This window comes from Andrena cerasifolii, chromosome 1 (genome assembly GCF_050908995.1).
Source record: "Andrena cerasifolii isolate SP2316 chromosome 1, iyAndCera1_principal, whole genome shotgun sequence".
Taxonomy (NCBI): Eukaryota; Metazoa; Arthropoda; class Insecta; order Hymenoptera; family Andrenidae; genus Andrena; species Andrena cerasifolii.
In genome coordinates, this window is record NC_135118.1 from 26,578,752 (window position 1) to 26,601,281 (window position 22,530).

General features: G+C 40.9%; 1 protein-coding gene across 3 annotated transcripts in view; it reads right to left on the bottom strand.

The window, feature by feature from the left end:
- LOC143373448 (uncharacterized) overlaps nucleotides 1-22,530 on the bottom strand; it is a 59,383-nt gene that overhangs the window by 9,451 nt on the left and 27,402 nt on the right. For all 3 annotated transcript variants that reach the window (XM_076820730.1, XM_076820739.1, XM_076820749.1), the window contains exons 3-5: nucleotides 16,229-16,290; nucleotides 2,879-3,081; nucleotides 759-1,027 (exon numbers count right to left, since the gene is read on the bottom strand). In XM_076820730.1, the coding sequence (XP_076676845.1) occupies nucleotides 759-1,027; nucleotides 2,879-3,081; nucleotides 16,229-16,290 (534 nt within the window). The remainder of the gene's footprint in view (nucleotides 1-758; nucleotides 1,028-2,878; nucleotides 3,082-16,228; nucleotides 16,291-22,530) is intronic.

Genomic DNA, 22,530 nt, shown 5'->3' on the forward strand with positions numbered 1-22,530 from the left:
TAAGTGTACCGCAATGTGTTTTTCACTAAACGCACTTGCAGTTTCACCAGAAAGTGGCGAACACGTCAAAATACCCAAGGATAATACTGTAATTAAAAGAACGTGTAATGTATATTTGCTTTTAATAGACTTTAGTTGAATAAAGCGAACGAACTTTTGCACCGGCCTAATATTTTGCTTCGATTTGATATATAATTGTTCCTTGAGCTGGAAAAAGGAAGCCTTTGTTAGGTTTTTTTGGGTGCTTGGCCTCTTCGAATTTGTTAGGTCTGCTTGATGCCTTTAGATGTGTTCAAATACTTTCTCGTTTTAATAATAAATGAAAGGGTGGTTTAAATTCTAGCTTTCGTGGAAGATGATAAAGCAAACCGCTCTTGTTTATTCCAAGAAACGGGCCTTTGCACTTCCTCGCGGTTTTCTTTCTAGTTTAACCAGAAGGGAATACAAACGCTTCTACGAATTACTACCATCTCGATTTTTGGGAAAGTCTTTTCTCAGAATACAATACCTCCTCCTTCTATTCCTCTTTGATGAAAACAGAATAACTCTACCCCTCGAATAGTCCCAACCGAAATTTCAATCGAGGCGATTCGATTGGTAAATACTTTTTTAAGTGTCTCTGATATTTGTTTCACAGATTCCCTGTTCCCGCCACTCTCGCCCAATCATGGCGCCTTTTACACGACAGTGTAAACAGACCTACCCCCGCGAATATCGAATTCGAATCTACATTGGAAATCCCCAGCCTTCGTGCTCACCTTGTGCTCGTAAATCTCCTTCCTCCTCCTCCCATCGCTCCTCGCGTCCTCGCGCGGGCACTGTTTGTCCTCCTCCGCGTCCTGCTCGTCACCGCTGCTTTTCGGCGATCTCACCGACGAGTACAACGGTTCATCGTTCGATTCGGTAGCCTTCAAATTGCTCGGCGAGTTTTCGGCGGTCTCGTCGGGCTTCGGTGGCAAGGGCCTGCCCTTGTTCCTTTTCCTCCGCCGAGGCGGAGGGACCGGCGTGGTGTCCTTCAGGTTGGAACCTGATGAACAGAGCGCGAACGTTTGTCAGTTGATAAAAGATAGTAGGGTTTCAAGTGGTGGTCTTTAGTGTTAAGGGGAGGTACCGGTCTAGATCTCATACGAATAGGTAATCTTCAGAAATTAATTAAAGGAAAACTGTCACAGATGATTTAATGGGACTTCTTGCATTATATTCGCATTCGCCGCCATTGTATATTGTTTCTTACTATCTGTTTCATATTTCATATTTCATATTTCATATTTCACATTTCATATTTCACATTTCATATTTCACATTTCATATTTCACATTTCATATTTCACATTTCATATTTCACATTTCATATTTCACATTTCATATTTCACATTTCATATTTCACATTTCATATTTCACATTTCATATTTCACATTTCATATTTCACATTTCATATTTCACATTTCATATTTCACATTTCATATTTCACATTTCATATTTCACATTTCATATTTCACATTTCATATTTCACATTTCATATTTCACATTTCATATTTCACATTTCATATTTCATATTTCATATTTCATATTTCATATTTCATATTTCATATTTCATATTTCATATTTCATATTTCATATTTCATATTTCGTATCTTATATTTCATATCTCATATTTCGTATCTTATATTTCATATCTCATATTTCATTATTGAATTAGTTTTAAGTATGTTTAGTATTAGTATACGTAGTACTAATTAATGTTTAGTTTTATGTTATGGTTAGGCCTATTAACAGTTTATACTGCGGCCTCGCCTTTACTCGCCTGTACTTTCTCCTTATGTACTATACCTTTGTTTTACGAGTAATAAAGACGAAATAAAATTAATAATAATAATAATAATAATAATATTATTATTATTACGATCCTGCATGCAAAATTGGAAGTGAATTGGCTGAACGTAGCGCGAGTTTTTAGGCCCACCGTTTAGCCGTCTAAAATCGAAAGACTTTGGGATATGTATGCATAACTTCCGAAAAACAATAGTTTTTTAACTGAAACTTTTTTTCTAAGTAGTTCATAATACTATGTAAAGATAGTAAAAAAACGGGAAATCTTCATCAAGCCGTTGACTTGTACAAAAATCCACAAAATGTGCACGTTTTCCGAGGGTTCAAACGGGTATAACCCCTTAAAGGGCGTGAAAATCCCTGGTGTACATGGCTTTAAAAAGTACAAATAATGAGATTTTTTGACGAGATAACGACACTTGAAATTTAAAATCTCTTTTTCCCTATGTTGTTCGTCCTTTCAACGCTTCGTAAGTTTTTGGACATCGTTACTTCAGGAGCACCATTACTTTGAGTACACCAAGCTGGATGGGCGAGAGACAGCCCTAAACGTATTGCGCTGCGCTACACTGTGGAAAGGATTGCTCGATTACTATTATCCAACTGAAGGAAAAAGGAATCTATCAACGTCCCAAATAGGTCCATTTATCAGGGTAGTTGGAAATTCCAATTCCAGTCTCACCAACTAATCACTTATTGTTAGTTTCTTTTCTCATAAAGGCGCTACTGAACTTTCTCAGCGGTTGCACTCGATTTACCGCGATATCTACCGAAACACGTTCCGCATGGGACCATTCGGTATAGCTACCAAAGATATTCAGAACGCACCGGCCGAAACTTTCCAGCGAAACGCGTAATTTCAACCCCCGTTTTCCTCCCCGCAAGGGTGGAGGGACGGTTGTTATTTACAAAACCGGGACAAATACCGGAGCGTCTCCCGGGGCACGATGCGCGCTGGTAGTGTCCTTATCAGCCGACATGTCGGTACGAGCGTGTTCTCGTTAAGGATACAGCTTGCAATACGAGCTAACGATAAATTGCGAGCTTACAGCTGGACGTCGGTGTGGTGGCGGGATAGAGGCTCGTGTCGACGGTTAAATTCGTGAGCACGGAGCTTGGCCTCGGTGTGCTGGGTACTTCGAGGTTCACGTCCACCCAGTCGCTCGGATGAAAAGGCCTGTCCACGGAATCTATGCTCCTGCCCCTGGTGAGCACCTCCCTTGGCGGCGAACCAGCGTACCCTATCTCGGAGCTGCGAATTCAAATCCAAAAATACATTTAAATCCAAGGGGGATGAAAGCGACAGAAATCGCGAATCGGTAACATTAACCCGTTCGCGTTATTAATCGCCCATTCCTCGAGACAAGTTACGCAAGACTTACTTTAAAACTGACACCTTGGAACTTTTAACGCGCCTATTTCCACCGTCGCCTTAGTCGAGGTAACGGTCTTTAAAAATAACGAAATAGCAGGGACAATTAGGCGATAAAAGCAGCCGACGCAAAAAGCAACAATCATGATAATATAATATTCCGCGCCGACTAGGGAAACGTTTCAACGGGCGGAACCAGGTCATTCGATGAAACCGGCGCGTGATGAAAAAGAGTCACAATTTTCGTTTCCACGTGAATTCCGTTAAACGCAAACAGGGGAGCAATTTTCTTGCGCCTGCCATTAAATATCCCTCCCTCCGACCTGGACCTCTCCATTTACGCCCGCCCGACACTTCCAGCTTGATTCAGCCGCGCAATTTCTGTATTTCGAAAATTTCGGCTTGACCCGCCGAAATTATTTGGCATCGCTACAATGCGGCTCTATTATACGGGTTACTCGCAAATGCATGCCGTGTTTCTTCGTGTCCCCCGAGCCATAACTCTTCTGGGGACGGGAAACGTTACTGGAATTTCACCCTCCCTCCCCGCGGTCCTCTTCCTTTTATACGAAAGTCCCCTTTAACTTCTTGCAGAACGGTCTGACGCACGCGAACCATTCGAGAATATCGACGAAAATCGTGGAATCCCATCGATTAACGTTTTTGCCATCCCCTCTACTCTGTACACCCGTGGAATTCTTTACCCCTCCCCGCCACCCCACCCCACCCCTTTGCAGTGCGACTGGATAGCCGGCCACCGAAAAGCACGGTCAAAATAAAAACGTCGTCAGATTCCTTGGCCCTTTGCACCTTTCACCTCTCACCTTTCGCTGCTTCCTTTTTCTTCTCCCTTCTCCCTCGAGTCTTTTATATTTTACGACTCCTCCTGCCAGCCATCGTTTTACGTCGATTTCATGGAAATGGCTCGTTACTGTTCGATACTTTAAAAATCCCTCGTTCCAGACGATCTCTTCTTCTCCTTGAAATTTTCGTGTTCCTTTTAGCGTTGCTATTTCAGGCTCCTCGTTTTCCTTGCTGTTCAATGGTACCTATGTTTATTATTTCGTGGAGCAATAAGTGCGCAACGCAGAGATCGTGGGTGTAGCAATATAATTTGCCTTGGAAAAGGGTAGGTTTTTTTAGGAACACTTGGGTTTTTAATAACACTGTCCAACAGTCATTTTGGTCCGTAACATTCAATAGTCGCTTCTTATAGAATTTTGTGCGCTGAAAACGAATTTGCAAACCGTTTGTGGCCATCACCCTCAGTTTTTAAGAAATTCGATTTTGAAAAAAAGCTGCAAATTTTCAATTTTGAACATTTTTGTGTGGAAACGGTAATAGTTATTCGGTTGCTTGTTGCGTCAAATTATTCTGTAAACCAGGGGTGCACAGGGAGCCGTTTCTAGCGCCTAGCTGCGAGCAACCCGCCTGTCCCGTTGCTAAGGTTAGAATCGGTGAGGGGAACTGCATTGGTGTGCGTGCATTCGGTATGACTTAAACCCAGCTATATACACTACTGCAGTTCTCCTCACCGATTCTAACCTTAGCAACGGGACAGGCGGGTTGCTCGCAGCTAGGAGCTAAAAACGGCTCCCTGTGCACCCCTGATTTAGAGAATAATTTGAAGCAAAACAAGCAACCGAATAACTATTACTGTTTCCACAGAAAAAATGTTAAAAATTGAAAATTTGCAGTTTTTTTTCTCAATAAAACGATATAAGTTATTGGCGCATTATGAACATTTAAATATGTTTAAACGACGATCACTGTCCGCGCCGCACGTTTTGCCAAACTCTTTCGTTTTGGTAGTGAAAACAAAGGGTGTTTTACCACTTCTATTGATGGTTTCTGAAAGGAAAATGTCTGCTGCATCTCGTGGCGTAGTCAGATTTTCTCCTGGATCCTTAGTTTTTAAAATATATAGAAATATATCTGCAAAAATTGGTGCGTTTCGGGTTTCCTTTCCCCTTTGATCGTTGTTTAAACATATTTAAATGTTCATAATGCAACAATAACTTATATCGTTACATTCGGGAGGATTTATAGAATAATTTGAACTGTTTGAACACAAAAGATGCTCAAAATTGAACATTTGCATTTTTTTCAAAATCGAATTTCTCAAAAACTGAGGGTGATAGCGACAAACGGTTTGCGGATTCGTTTTCAGCGCACAAAAATCTATAAGACGTGGCTATTGAGTGATACACAACGGAAAAAAAGTTAAATTTTGTTGGACAGTGGAATTATAATCTGTGGCTCAAATATGTTATCTTTTTTTATATCTTTTTTATATATGTGTCCTCTTCCTTTTTGGCTAATTAAGTTCATCCAAAAACAATTCCCATTCCTTCGCAGAAAGTTGTCAATAAAATTTTCATGTTTTCTCGGCCCCAAGAAATTCCAATCTCGCCAACAGCTTTCGTTTCAGTCAGACGTTCGATGAAACGCGGCGGCGCGCATCTGTGTTACGCGCGATAATGCATCTGAGTTTCCGCTGTCGCAACGGCGAAATATTTTGACAGTTCAGGGTTCAGATTCGCTTAATTCGCCGCGGACAATGAGAATGATGCATTGCTTATCCGTGCACGCCTGCGCATAAATTAGGTCGCGGCTGATCGTACGAGGCTGACTTAACGGGGTGCATAAATAAAGTGTACGTTGCCAGTGGTAGTGGTGTGTGCTCTCGTACACGTCGGTCCACCAATGGCGGCTCGCTACATGTTAATGCATGAAACGGAGATCCTTTATGCATGTCGAGTAGCATAATAATTGAGAAGCCTGAATTATTGAGGGAAGTGTGTCATATCGAGGATTTGGAACACTGACCTCTCGCATTGTTTCCTTTTAACGAGGAATTTAAGAAGCCTCCATTCTTCGTGGTATTCCACCAGGAAATTATGAACAGCGTATTTATAAAAGTGTAATAAAATTCAGGATGTCTTTCAAACGTCCGTATCAGGTCTGCACCGGGGATTCAATTTTTGATGATAGTACAGTAAATATATTTAAGTTGCAGGGAGACAGGATAACAAGATTATTGATTGGCTCGAGAAGCTGCAAAAGAAAAGAGGGAATAAAAAGACCGAAGAGAGTTTTAAGATGGAGATGGAATGTGATTGGGAGAGAAAGAATGAATGAATCGTATGCGCGAGTAAGACAGCGTTGTAAATATGTATAGGTTTATGTAAAGCAAGACCAATTTTTAGCTGCGAGGCTGAATAAAACATAAGGTAAAAGTACGTGTTATGAAACATTGTCCATTTTATGGAACAGTTTCATCAACAATGTAAGTTTAATATAGTTTTAGGGATTATTAGGAATTGCAAAAATTTGTTCAATACATACGAATATTTAATTTTGTAGATAAATAAGAGTAAATATCATTCTCTCGTGTATAATATTAGAATGAGATTGTAATATTAAACATGTCGCCAGCTCCGTGAAATTTGGCTAGCTGCCGAATTAATATCAATAGGATTCGACGATTTATTTTTTAATTGTTTTGTTTTTAATTTAAATCTTTATATAACGTGTGTAATAGATTATAGGATAGCTTATAAGTTGTAGAATTAATAATTTTACTCAGTTTCCGAATTTGAATAGAATTTTATTTATAAAATAGATGTTCCGTATTTATGGAACAGAAGAAACGCGTGTTTCATAATTATCCACCCTGTTACTCTAGCCGGTACATCCCTAGTAGCACAAAATACTGGTTAAATATTGTTTCCAAATATTAAAGAAATATGTTTTTAGCCACACTTTTTAATATGAAAAAAATATTGATTCCAAATATTATATACACATACTGAAAATGTGAAATAAATATTCAGAAAATATGAACTAAGTATTCGTGGAATATAAAAGAAATATTTAGAAAATGTGAAGCAAATATAAAAAAAATATTAAAAAATATTTGCGTCTTAATCTGGAATAAATATTGTATGTATATTTAAATATCAGAAAGAGGTTGAACCTCTTTTTAATACTGGATGTATGTAAGTGGCTCTACGCTCGATACGAAGTCGTGAAATCATATAAGTCCTTTTCATTCTTAAACTACCGTTTTAAGAATGTTTATATCGCACATAACAGCTCCCGACGTTTCTTTTTTAAATCAATGAATTTATAAATAAAAAAAATATACAGTTTGAATGTCACGAGCACTTTTTTCTTCCACTAAGCATATTAGGTAATACTAAATAAATAGAGAAGCTTATACTTCTGACCAGTAAATACAAAAACTATGCAATAATGTCAGAGTGAATTCTTCAGACCACAGTAATTGGGTGCTTTGCCCTAGAATACTGTAAAAGTGTAAATTCCCGGAATCCCATCCCACCGAATTCAGAAGTCTGAACTCTAAGAAGCTGTCTCATGGTTTACACGTTCAATCATCAATTTATCATTAACCATCCACCCTTCAAGGGCTCCGTTTCCGCGCAATTAAACGCGATCTTCGGTTGCTAGAGACAAACGGGAAATTACGATGCGACCAGCAAATCGTCCCCAGGAAATCCGCGTGTCTAAAAGCTTCCATCTCCCTTCGCCCTCTCGTGTTTCACCCCTCCTCGGGCTCCCGTTTCTTTCTTCTCCGCGACACTCCGTTAATTGATGGTTTTCAGGGAAACGATCTGAGGATTGACACTGCCCCAAGGCACACTTAGACCTCGATACGCTCCAGCGACACACGTTCACCTCTTCTCCTAACAACGAGCCCCGCCTCGCTCGCAAAGGGGATGCTCTCTAAAATCCGCGCCCGCCGCGAAGTAATCAGAAATTTTCTATCCGTGGCGAGGAACAGGGAGGAGGCTTGGGAGCGATTGATACGCGCGTCAGCGTGGTCGTCCGCTCGAAAATCACGGAGACAGGAATCCTTTCCCTCTCGCGGGAGGAGCACGTGGATCGCGCCGGGGGTCGATCCAGTAAAACGAGCCGGGCTGGAAGAAAGGAACAAAAGGACGTAAAAATAGGGAAACGTGAGCGAGGAGAAAGTGCGACGAAGGCACGTTGGGAAACGAGGCGAGTTGCGTTTACTGCGAGACAAAATTAGAAAAATCGAGGCTGGGAAAATTGAAAGGCGCGCGAGGGAGAGACAGTTGGCCCGGTTTGGAAACGCGTGCATATCGAGCGTCGAGAGCGCGACGCGGCCGAGGTGAATTTCTGAAAGCAGCCGTCGACAAGATTGAATTTTACTCTGGTCTGACGCGATGATGTTCGCGTCGGGATTTACGGAGGGAGTACGTTTGAGTCATCGTTTTTGGCGGAAAAGGGAATGTCCTGCTGGTTGGAGACACAGCGTCAGCTTTCGCGTGTGATATGCCTTGAAATTCCTGAATTCAAAGATTTTCATTATTCCTCGTTCTTTCGTCGCACTGATACCACTAACGAACGTTAAATCTCGCTGCATTAACAGGATACAGGTTTTAAAACTGTCAGATAAATATTTCGTCTGACTTAAAGAACGTCACGTCCCGCCCTGAATTTAATTATAATTTTTAAAGACGTTTTTAGAACTGCAATTAACTCGGAACGTCCAATGTAAACGTTAGAAATAATTACGCAATTAGAGGTCCGTGTAAGTCACGTCCGCCTGTAACAGTGCTCCCCAACTTTCTGTGCGCGCTGCGCTCTTTTGCGACAAACTTATTACACCTACGAGTCCAACGAAATAAAAGTGGAGAACTGTTTAAAAAGTAACTCACCCAGGTGCCATTTATCGCGGGGTGCGAATGAAACTGCCGCAAGCGATCCTTTCCATTTCTACTCGGCTCCTAATCGATCTGTCGATTAATTAATTTATCCAGCAGAATAAATAAAACAGAAGTCGAAAGCAATCGCGAGAGTTTCTTATTCCGCGCGAAAAGGAATTGCGCGACACTTTGAGAATCGCCTCTGTCCCAGCAAACGCTGGAGGAGAAGGAGGAGAAAGATACCTACGGTGTAAAAGGATGACGTTTGGTAAAGGTCGACGAAAACGAGAAAGGTGGAGAGTTCACCGAAAATAGCCCGATGGTCGTAACGTCCACGTATAAACATGTTACCGTACACCTGTGCTTACACGAGATGAGATTCGCGTTCGGAATATAAAACAAGTGCATCGTAAATGCGCATATACGCGGGGACGCGGTGGATTACTAAGCAGTCGGGTTCGCTTTGAATTCGAAAGTCGGGCCATTTATAATGCGCGAATTTCGAAATCGAATTGCGAGGAATCGACGGGTCCCGAGGATCCAGATGGATCTTTACCTGCGGGCAGATTTTATCGGCGATCTAATTCGTTAAAATATGACGGGGATCCCCGCGATCTGTAAGGAAAGCTTCTTCTAAGCCAAATTGTGGAGAAAAAAAATCTTGACTGCTCGAAATTAATAGTGGACTTTTGAGGAGATATAAGCAGAGCCCAATGCGGTGCACATTATCGGGGTGCCTGAAGAAATGAAAAAAGCTACGCAGAAGAACAACGCCGACCCTATATTTTCCTGAGTACGATCTAGAATTAACCCCTTGGGAGCTATGAGCGCATATATCCGTAGATTCGTGCAGTGCGTGCGGAGAACGCTCATGGGCGTTCAGGTACTGTGCTTAAGAGATACGACTAGAGGAGTCCCGCACGCAGCCTGCTCTTGACGTTTAAATTGTCAGTGCCCAAGGGAATGAAGATACTTCGTTTTAGGCAGAGATCGAATTATGGAGACCTACATCGTCCACTGTGCTCTTTTACGTACATCAGCTTCCAGCAGCTTCTGAATAAGGAAGGCCGCGATTAAAGCCAGCGGCCATCTGATTTAATCTATGCAATTTCGGAGCGCGCCGAAAACGGAGACGTCCGATCGTTCCTGCGATCGTCTTATTTTTGGACACCTTGGAGCACGGTGCCCGTTCCACTGACCTTAAAAAGGAATCACGTTGGAACGCGCCGTGGGCGGAAAACCAGCCTAAACACTGCCCACGCCTGGTCTTCGCGCGGATCCGCCGTAACGAGGCCTAAAACTTGCCTCTACATGGGAACAAAAGCTGTCAGGCTATCGAGATATCGTCTCACGATAAACGCCGACCTGCCCCGGCTCCTGGCCGTCGTGGGTGCCTTATCCTCTGAGCCGGCGACACTGGTAAACGCCATTTTTAACGATTACGCGCTGATAGGAGAAAGTCTGCGGTATTATTAGAATGATACGTACGTACTTACGGGCACTGTGATGCTGGTTTAGAAATCTGATTGGAATGAATATCTCGGGAAATACAGTTAAAGATACGGGCGTTTATGTGCCATCGAATCCCACTTCGTTCGGTGGAAATAAATGTCACAGGAGGTATTATTAAAGGTTCAGAAATCATCTGATTTTTAAGTCCGTCTATTCGGTGTTAATCCATTTAAGTTGAGAAATCAAATAATTGCACTTGGGAGAACGAAAATATATATTTAAAATCGGGTAAGTTCGTGGTGCAGGTTACTCCGTGATACTTTTTCATTTATTTTTAATTCTAAATTGTCTGACTCAATTTAGATGGAACAAACACTAATAGACAGCGCTGATCTTCTAGTTTATGTCGTGGTAAAATAATTAGTCAATTGAAGTTAGCGTGATAGAGTCAGTGTTATTTTTGCTTATGAAAAGTGACTAAATTCTTATTTTTCGTGTGCCTGAGACTGCGTTTCTGATTGCGCTGTTTGAGAAATTTTTATGGTCAATACCAGAAACAATGTTTCCTTACGTCTTAGACATCTAACGATCATGTAACGATTAATTATGCACAAAATAACAATAATATAAAATAATATAAAATAATATGAAATAATATAATATAATATAATATAATATAATATAATATAATATAATATAATATAATATAATATAGTATAATATAATATAGTATAATATAATATAGTATAATATAATATAGTATAATATAATATAATATAATATAGTATAATATAATATAATATAATATAGTATAATATAATATAGTATAATATAATATAGTATAATATAATATAATATAGTATAATATAATATAATATAATATAATATAATATAGTATAGTATAATATAATATAATATAGTATAATATAATATAATATAATATAGTATAAAATCATTTAAAATAATATAAAAAATGTAGGTGATTGCCATATCTCGGGTAGCGAGAACTATCACGGAGTTACCAGAGTACTATCACGGAGTAACCAGAGTATGTCATGACAACTTAATTTTGTACATTTACAATTAAATATACTTAGTAAATTTCTGTTAACCTATTATTTATTTCTCCGATGTCTGACCTTCCATTATATCCTAGACACACTTTCAGAATATGTAAATATTAGCAATTAATAGACAAATTCTAAAACTACCACGGACTTACCCGAGTTTACCCTATGTCTACTTTTTTCTACACTTTCCTTCGAAAACATAATTCGCGAGCTTAAAGAATTCAGAATCAACGGATTCCACACGAAGGGAATCGTGTATAATCGGGTCAGATTCCGCGAATCGCTCGCGGGATTTGAGCTGGCAGGTTTCGTCGTCGGTTACGTTTCGCGAAAGTCACGCCGAGGGCCACGATCCTGCTTTTATCTCCCCGTTCGCAGCTTTTCCTTCGCGATCCTTTTTACAGCGGAACGAATCGAGTCGCCAGCGCCGCTCTGATTACGCGCGCGGAAATATTCGCGGAACTTATGGCGGCTGGGCGAGGCTGGCCCGTTAAACGCCAATGGAAACCGATTTCCGCGGAGGAACGAATGCTTTCATCGAGTATCGCCGCTGATTAGTCCTTTCTGATTTTTCTCGCCTTGCTTGGCCGCGACCTCGCTCGGAATCCAATTTTCTCCATCAGCGGCCACCGTTGTGAGCGACTAATGACACTACCGCTCAAAAGTACCAGCACACTTGACGCGTTTCCTTCCCGCATTCGAACGCTAAACGTAGAGTCTAATATCTCGCGGTAGCTTTACCCTTTTTTGTGGATAAAGTGCAACTAATTTACATCTAGCCGTTGAAGCTATGTAAAGTAGAAATGAAAAAAAGAAAAGATGCTGAGTAAAGTAGTACAACAGACAGAAAAAAATGTTTCAAACAAAAGTTTAATGGTGCAATAAGCGCTACAATCTTGCGTTAACAAAATTTTGAAAAGAGTTAAAAAAAATATATATAACAGACGAAAAGAAGTCTTTTCAAAATTTTGTTAACGCAAGACTGTAGCGCTTATTGCACCATTAAACTTTTGTTTGAAACATTTTTTTCTGTCTGTCGTACTTTTTGAGAGTTATACACGAAAAAGTGCAAGTGCTGTTTTGACTTTGAGGTTAGTTTTCACCCCCTTAAAGGGCGATAGGGCCCAAATGAAAGACACCGTTGTTCTTGCTTAGAGTCGCTCTAAAAACCCACAAAGCTGCGTTCCAATCGGTGAGTCCGGGTTCGCGGTGTTCCCTTGTCAGCAACCGTTTAGTGAATCCGATTAAATTTTTTGCAGCAAACCAGGAAGACTATAAAGAACAATCTCCCAAATTTCCATCAACTTGTTAGTATTCGGAAATAGGTCCCAAACATCCTTAACATTCCCGAAGGACTTCGCTACTTCATTCACACAATTGCAAATCGAGAAACAGTGCGAGCATCAAAAATCGATGAGTCTCCACGTTCCTTAATCGTTGTTGCCGTGATGATGGAACGTTTTCGTAGTACGGAAGTGGAATCTCGAGGGCCCCGCGCGTGGAAAATGTGTCCGTGGACGGTCGAGGGGGACTGGAACTCGCGTAAGCTCGCTGTCTATTAGCTTCATTTGCGATTCGCTGGAAACGTTAACGAGCCGATCCGCGTTCTTTCCCGTCGCGGGGAGGACACTCCAGCCTAACGAAGAAACAACGCCAGCCGGCCTCCTCGCGGAGGGATGCAGATCTCGCGCTCCAAGCGCAAATTATTATTCCCCTTGGCCGATCGATAAGACCGCCACCGCTCCTAATTACTCGAAACGCGTGTTCCCCACGAGTATGAAATGTCTCCGTGTTGCACCGGCTAGGAAGGTAATTTAAGATGTAACGGGGAGTGCGGCTAATTGGTCAATATTTGATGTTTCCCCGGGAAACTGGAATAGCAGCGGGTAATTCGAATGAAGTGCTAAGCGACGTTCTAGGTATTATTAAACGACGAAATTCTCGCTGCTCTGCGCGCAATTATTTTATTCGCCTCTGTGTTTATTAAAGGACCCACAAGGGGAGGACACCACGTAGACACCGATTTTGATGAGCCTTGGTACGGTGGATCTATGTCGAAAATAAGTAAAGAGGTGTCCGAGCGTTTCTGCCAATGGTCCTTAATAACAAAGATATTTGCATGTAAATTATTAAAAATTTCATAGTGGCCCCAAAAACCCCACGGTTTTAGTGGGTAAAAATCCCACAACTACCCTGGTGCCCGCGGGGAATTCCCTTCTGGAGGCGTCGGGGTGCCTTTTGAAGATATCCCCACGGCAAAAATATACTTTATAATTTTTTTGTAAAAATTATTTTTTTTATTAATTTTTTTTTATAAATTATTTTTTTTATTAATTTTTTTTTATAAATTTTTTTTCTAACTTGGGGAAATCTTCAAAAGGCATCCCGACTCCTTCAGAGAGGAATCCCCCAGGGACGCCAGGGTAGTGTGGGATTTTTACCTATTAAAACCCCACGGCCACTATGAAATTTTTAATAATATCCATGTAAATATTTCTATTATTATGGCCCATTGGCAGAAACGCTCGGACACCTATTTACTACCTACCAGGCCAGCTCCTTTCGCTATGGATTACTCCTGTAGATCTCAAATCTGAAGCGCACTTCTATTTCGCTAGCGATAATTGGTAAATAATTGCTGGCAAATATTTTCCGCTGCGGAAGTCATCTTTTTCATGGAAAAAAGTAGAGTTCATAGTCTTTCTTAAAGCACTTGGCAATCTTCTTTTCGAAAGACTTGAGAACCCCAATTTTTATGACGGAGAGACGTCTTTATGAACTCGCCGCAGAACGTAATTAGTCCCACGGTGATCCAATTCGCGGCTACGAGGGCACGAGTGACCGAAACGCGACAGAAATTACGTGGTTCCAGAGAGGCACGTCGCACCTCGAGAATGTGACCATTTAAGGTCGACTTCGCGGCTGACCGACGTTCGCCAAGCCGGAGTCATTGTTTAGATTGGATCCACGTTCGAGCACCACATGGACGCTGGAAGATTCTCCTTTAAGGAGCTCGTCACGGACTTCGACGTATCGTGGAAACGAAAATTACGGAAGAATAGAGAATCGCCTCGACAAGGTGGTTCTGCAGGAAGGGCTTCAAAGTAGTTTGGTAGTGGGTTTTCGAAACTGGGTCCACGATCGAAATTTTCTCAATGTTCTCCAACGTTTCATACTGCATTTAATTTATTTACTAGCGAATAAAAAGAAATTCTGGTGCAAAAACATTACACAGTAAAAGAACAGAGTGCACAGTGAGATAAGGGAAAGGACATAATGATATTAGAATAAAATATACTACTTTAATATTCATTGAACTGTACATTATGCAGTCGTGATTTTATGTATATTCATCATTCTGAAACATAGAATTCTACTCTCGCTGGTAAAGAGTCCAGTACCCAGAAAAGAGAGAATTCTTTGTCTCGGCCACGAAACGATCTTCCCGAGGCTCGTAAAGGATAGTCGAAGGGAAAATAAGAGTGTGCAATTAATGGATGGCGGGCCAAGCTATTCGCTATTCTTATTATCTCAGGTCGTGCTCGTCCCCGACGTTATTAACAACAGCGCAATTCCAGCTCGCGGCGCGGGCAACTTTCCAACGGCGTGCCTCTTAAAAACGACACTTTTAAGTCCTGTTACATGCCACCGATAAAGCTCCCAAACAAGCCACCTATCTACTTAATTGCACACACGTCCACGATACTTTAAACGAATATTCAGGCGATACTGTTCGTGGCTTTCCAGTGTGAATTCGAATATATTTAAGGGGTTATACCTAGTCAGGCGGCCGAAAAGAGGCGAGTATTTGTGAATTTTTTTTGAAAAAGCGGAAGCGTGTATTTTTACAAAACTTTTTGCACTTAAAAGAGCAACATTTAAAGAACAATTCTTAATATTTTCGTAGAAAAATATTTAAGATTATAATAAAGTAACAACCGACATCCAAGAAGCATTTTTAAAAATTTGGTTTTGCGGTGAGCACTGCCATTCGGAACCAGATTATCTAAAATCAAGAAATAAAAAAGATTTCGTTATTATATTAATGTATCCTCAGATTGACGGAGAGAATTTACTGAAATATTAATTTAAAACAAAATGGCAGCTATTTAAATTTGAAATCATGATTTTTTCTCAGGACTTTTAATGAAAAATCAGGTTTTCAACGTTAAATAGCTGCCATTTTGTTTTAAATTAATATTTCGGTAAATTCTCTCCACCAATCTGAAGATACATTAATATACTAACGAAATCTTTTTTGTCTTTTGATTTCAGATAATCTGGTTCCGAATGGCAGTGTTCACCGCAAAACCAAATTTTTAAAAAGGCTTCTTGGATGTCGCTTGTTACTTTATTATAAACGTGAATATTTTTCTACAAAAAAATTACCAAACGTTCTTTAAATGTTGCTCTTTAAAGCGCAAAAAGTTCTGTAAAAATATATGCTTGCGATTTTTCAAAAAAAAATCACAAACATTCGCCTCTTTTCGGCCGTCTGACTAGGTACAACCCCTTAAAGAAACATTTTCGCAGTCCGTTTGGCTTCGCTGGGGGTTTAAAGATGCAGTGATAGTGATTCGGTGAGGGGTTAAAGCGTAATTATTGGATAGTTATGAATATATCTGAAATAATAGGTATGGGGCTCTAGAGGCCATAAATAAATTAAATGCACGAGAGACATTGAGGAAATGCTGGAAGGTTCTTCTAAAAAGGCGTAGTTTTACTGAGAAGTATCGAATAATGTCAGCTATTTAATATTGCTTAAGAACATAGGCTGCAAAGGTTTGAAAATCTGAAAAATGTACATACCTTGTTACCCTCTGCGTGGCACCCCCAAGCACCGACCCCTCTTCCTTCAAGCCGGGGTAGATCTGAAACAGAGGAACCATTTGTGTCAGAAAGCTCGAGGTCATTGAATTTTTGAACCCTTAAGGCTTGACAAACTAATATGCATTTATTATAGCTTTATGTGTTAACATCGTTTTTGTTCGCGATATCACTGATGAAGAGGAATCATCGGCGTCGAATTAATCGACAATATTTTAATCAAATGACCGAATATCGTCGAATATTTCCACGGAACGTCGACAATTTGCTGTTTGCGAGGCAAGGTTTACAAATTGACACGTGTTTTCAGACGGCTAAATTCGAGCGCGCGATAATATTTCCACAAACGTTTTATATACGGAGCGCGCGTTTAATTGGCGAAAAAAAGGATCGATGGAGGGGAAACACACATCCTCGTAGATCCGGCGGCGCGTTTCATCGAATTCCATGTCCGCAAATTAACGTAATTGGCGTTCGGAAATTTACGCGGTGCCGTTCGACTGCTGGATTTAAATGCGCGACGTTTCGGCGAATGAAATTGTACTTTCGATCGGGGGAGACAAAAAGGAGCCCAAATGGATGTAAAACGCAAACAGAAACAACCATATACGATACACCGCCAAAACAGTAATTGAATAAAAACACACGTGCAACCTGCGCCAAGCATTCGGCCCCAGGCGATTATTCTCCAACCGCACCTCAATAAATAAAAGTTCATCATCCACCTCTGTCGCAAATTCCCACAGAAAGTAGCCTTCACCCCCCTTGCTATCAAAGATCGAAGCACGAATCAATAACGATGAAAAACTCGGAATAACATCCAAGCTACCTAAGTGGACGCTGTGGTGGAGGTATAGGGTAAGTCAGGGAGAGATGGTCACACGGGAGAGATGGGCAGTGACAGTATTTTTTAGAAGGAAATTCCTGACCGCTGACGGTGCTGCCTCCACGTGGGTACAAAGTGTCATAGAAAAACAATATTCTTAGTGCAAAGTGTTGGAATAGAACGTTTTTAAAGGTTTGTAAATCCACTGTGAAATTTAAGCTAGTGCTTCGAAATGTTTGGTCTATATTTTGGTCACCTTACTTGTGTTATTCACGCTGAATATTTTTAGTTGCCAAGATGTATTTTGGATAGTGTATTGTTTACAGTGTTTTTAACCGTAAAGTATTTAGGGTTACGTTTGTTGGTGTAACAAGGGGAGGACACCATGTGATAGGCATCGAATTTGATGAGCCTTGATGGATCTATGTCGAAAATGAGTAAATAGGTGTCCGAGCATTTCAGCCAATAGGCCTTAATAATAGAGATATTTACATGTAAATTATTATAAATTTTCGTAGTGGCCGTGGGGTTTTAGTGGGTAAAAATCTCACAACTACCCTGGCGCTCGCGGGAAATTCCCTTAAGGAGGCGTCGGGGTGCATTTTGATGATATTTTCGCGTTAAAAAAAATTATTTTTTAATAAATTATAAATTATTTTTTAACTTGGGGAAATCTTCAAAGGAGACCCCGACTCCTCCAGAGGGGAATCTCCTGGGGGCGCCAGGGTAGTGTGGGATTTTTACCCACTAAAACTCAACGGCCACTATGAAATTTTTAATAATTTACATGTAAATACCTCTATTATTAAGGCCTATTGGCTGAAACGCTTGGACACCTATTTACTTTTTCCGACATAGATCCCCGATGTCTATCACGTGATGTTCTCCTCTTGTAAGTGAAATTGGAGTGGCTCTCTTACCAGGGCGTTAAGGGAGAGATGGTGAATTTTTGTCCGGGAGAGATGGCCATAGCTGTATTTGATGTAATTTCAGATATTTTGAAGGTTGTTTTTGCCTAGAATAGTCCTAGCAATGATCCCGGTCCATCTAATATGGACTTTACTAATTTGAAACCAAATGTACACTGGAATCAACTAGGGCTGGGACTATTCGAATAATTTAATATTCGAATATTTTACAAGTAATCGAATGCTACGAATAAACTTCGAATACTTAAGTAGCCTAAAGCCCAAAGAAGTTTTGAGCGGGCAAAAACGAAAGTGAACGAAAGCTAGAAAGGACCTGTGATAACCAGGTAAGGTCTACAACTTGTTAGCCTGAAAAAGGTACCACGTTTCCCGGACATTAAGGGAGAGATGGGCAATGACACTTTTTTTTATTTCGAAAATTTCTGTATTAAATAACAATGTTCCGTTTATTGATATTAACGGATATCTAGACAAAGGATTGAAGCTTTGTTCCTCATCATTTTCGTTGCTTTATTTCAAATAGGTTGGCTGTAGGAGGCTCCAAACGAAACTATGACCATCTCCCCCGGACTTACCCTGAGTTCAACGTGGGCTTGATGGGGGTATATCCAGGTCCTATCTAGATTAAGAGGGGATAGCCGCACGGTGGCCTCGAGTAGCCAATTGACTCCGTCTCGACTATAGTTCCCTCTCGAACGGTGTTCATGAGCGGAGTGGCCGAATTAGCTTAATCGACTCACCACGATGGATCGCTCGATCCACCTTGCCCGTGGTATCTCCGCAGGAAATTGGCCCCGGATCCCCGTGAGCCGAGAGCACGCCCCGCTATCCGTGTTGTTAATGACTTGCCTACGTGCGGTCTTCGGCCCCGCCGCCTTTAAGGTACGCCACCGATCGAGCCGCGCGCGCGCGCGCGCGGGGGCCCTCTCCGGGATCGGTCGCAACCGATGCCCGTGTAATCTCGCGGCGAGTAAATGGGAAAACGCTGAAGAAGCTGAGGCCAGCGGGGAATATTTCAAACGCAACGACACGGAAGAAAATTACACCCGGCTCGCCGTGCTTTTGAGCGGCGAACGTCGAACCAGGAGATTTAAACGAGCAACGCGGGCCGGCTGGAAAGGGACGGCATCGGCAGCCAGTTTTCCGGAGGTCTCGGGTCGCTGTTCTTTTTTTTTTTTTTTTTTTTTGAAAAATGGCGATTACACGTCGCGCAGCTTCCTGCGCTTTACACGGGCGCGTGCCTCCTCGCGCGATATCGCAGACGCGACTTTTAGGGGGGACCGGGGCAAAGTGAACCTCCGGGTAAAATGAGCTTTCTTAATTTATTCTTTAACAATAGGATATATTTAGAAATTTTGGTGACGTAATAAATGTGTGTAATACCACAATGATAATTATACACATATCGCAAAATGGAAATTCATTTAAAAAATTAAAAATTAAGTTTTAGAGACTTCCAATTGGTCTTCTTTTCAATTTAGCTTTTTGGATAGATGAGTCTTAAGGGGTTATACCTAGTCAGGCGGCTGCAAAGAAGCGAATATTTGTCAATTTTTTTGACGAAGCGGAAGCGTATATTTTTACAAAACTTTTTGCGTTTCAAAGAGCGATATTTAAAGAACATTTGGTAATTTTTTCGTAGAAAAATATTTACGTTTATAATAAAATAACAAGCGACATCCAAGAAGCATTTTTAAAAATGTGGTTTTGCGGTGAGCATTACTATTCGGAACCAGATTATCTAAAATCAAAAAACAAAAAAGATTTAGTTAGTATATTAATGTATCCTCAGGTTGACGGAGAGAATTTTCCAAAATATTAAGTTAAAACAAAATGGCGGCTATTTAAAGTTGAAATCCTGATTTTTTCCTGCAAAAATCACGCGAAAAAATCAGGATTTCAACTTTAAATAGCCGCCATTTTATTTTAAATTAATCTTTCGGAAATTCCCTCCGTTAATCAGAGGATACATTAATATACTAACGAAATCTTTTTTGTTTTTTGATTTTAGATAATCTGGTTCCAAATGGCAGTGCTCACCGCAAAACCAAATTTTTAAAAAGGCTTCTTGGATGTCGCATGTTAATTTATTATAAACATAAATATTTTTCAACGAAAAAATTACCAAATGTTCTTTAAATGTTGCTCTTTGAAACGCAGAAAGTTTTGTAAAAATATATGCTTCTGCTTCTTCAAAAAAAAATCACAAATATTCGCCTCTTTTCTGTCGCCTGACTAGGTATAACCCCTTAAATGTTTTATTTTAACTCCAAATTTTTTCTGCGTGTTTATAACACGCTTATAAACATACATGTACTCGCGTTTGAGAAGACATTAATCCTAACATTGTTAAATAATTAATTTTCCATTGAGTACACATTCGGGGCAAAGTGGAAAAATTTTATTCGACTTCAAACTTTTTCCGCCCCACTTTGCCCCGGCCTCCCCTATGCGAGGCATATTCGAGCTCCATGCGAATTCTGTGTTTCAGATACCGATTTCAGATGTACCATGCTATTTAATATAAAATCAGTGATTTAATACAAAATCAGCGTGAATCTTGGTAGCTGAGGTCCAACTATCCCCGAGAATTAAATTGGTGTCTGGCCCGACAAGTGAGCTCCCCGAGCGCGCTCTAACAAACGTATAATTTACCGATCTACATATCGAACGTAATGTTTATTAATGCGGACAGGCCAGCTGGTTTATGAAGGGACGTTCGATTGCCACGATCCGAAGCCGATCGTAAAGTTGATCGACCGCCATAAAGACAAAAAGCAGTTCGATAGTTCACCGTGGACGTTGCGTAAAAGATACGGTTATTGCTCCCGGCACGGGACTTTGAAATATCCAGCGGGCAGGATTGCTAGCGCGGCTGGTATGAATATAATTCCCAAGTATTGTCCCGCAAAAATTGATTCCTTCGCGCGCGGCGGGCCTCTCTCCCCTAACAAACATGAAAAATTAAATTCAGAGCTTCGCCGCACCCCCGCGCCCCCAACCCTCCCTCCCTCTCCCGTCCGCCACGCAGGGGCGAAATGAAATTGGACTTACAGGTGGCATTGACGGACGAACACGGATAATTTGAATTTTAAAGCAGTCCCGCGTGACTGTCGCGAAATTCGGGCACGTCGAGGATCGTTTCAGTGATTCTCATTCCGCCGCGTCTTTACCCCTCGTTTCAACGCCGACTGTTTCAGCATGGATCGTCGTTTGTCACGGTGTGCTGAAAAGTTTATCGATTCCCATTGCAAGACCTCGCTTTGGGGAATTCTCTGCCGGTACACTGTTCATTGGTGAGTTTTTTTTTATTAGATATTGTCTCGAAAGTGGAGTTTTTATCCGGGAAGTTATTTACCCTCGGCAGGCGGACACTGGGTCAGTTTAGACCCGTGCGCAACTTTCTTTTTTCGTCAGTTATGGTTAGATACGTGGTTCTTTTATTGTAAAAATTTATATTTCCGACTCTGGATAAATTGTAAATATCAAGGTACGTGGGTCAAAGTAGACCCAGCCACCGTCGATCGAGGGATAAGTTTTTTTAGAACTGTTTCTTGTACGGAACAAGGTTTCTGTGTATGTATTATGTGAGTTTAGAGCGTGTCGATTCTAGTAGGGTAGATTGTGGCCATTGCACTGTTTTTGGCCGTGTGCATAATTATCTTATTTTTAAATTGTTTGCAGATCATTATTATGTGGAGAATTTTATATCATAAATATTTTGTTTAGTATACCGGCAGAGATATGAGGTTACATTTATTGCTTACACGGAAAAATATTATATTTTTTAAGAAGTGGCCAAAACTGGTAAAACACATTAAACTGGTCACAAATGGTGAATCCACCCTATGTTTATTCAATTATTTCAATTTCGTGTATTTATTTAGTTTCTTCAATTCTTTCGACACCCTTACTTATTTAGTTTCTTCAATTCTTTCGACACCTTTATTTATTTAGTTTCTTCAATTCTTTCGACTCCTGTCATTTCATCATTCTTTTCGGTAACTCTAAATGCGCGCTCTCTTCTCAAAGTGTTCTCACGGACTCGTGTATGCATTTGCGTTAGAATAGTGGAGGATTGCAATTCAGTTACTTTCTGGACGTTTCGAAACGGAAGTGTTGTCTTTGCGAAGTTTGCACAGCGGGACCGCGTGCACAGGAAGCAGAACGGTTGTTGCGTTTGATCCCCGACGCTCTTGTCGAAGGATTGCGCAATCACCGTGGCACACGTAGCCATCCTGTGCAAGTTGCATAATTCCCTTTTGTATCGTCGCGAGCACGGAAACACGATTACACGCGAACAGGTGCACCGTGCCCCCGTCGATCTTAACAGGACTCCGTCGTCCGTCGCCATCGACCTTTAAGCCATTTTCAACCTGCAATCACGTGGCTGTATGACAAAATGCAAGTAGTTACTCAAATAGACCCACATCCCGTAAAGACTATCTCCTAACATATAGACGACAAATGTGGTGTAAGTTGTATTAAGTACACTTATCTCTAAACTAAACCGGGTATATCATCTAACC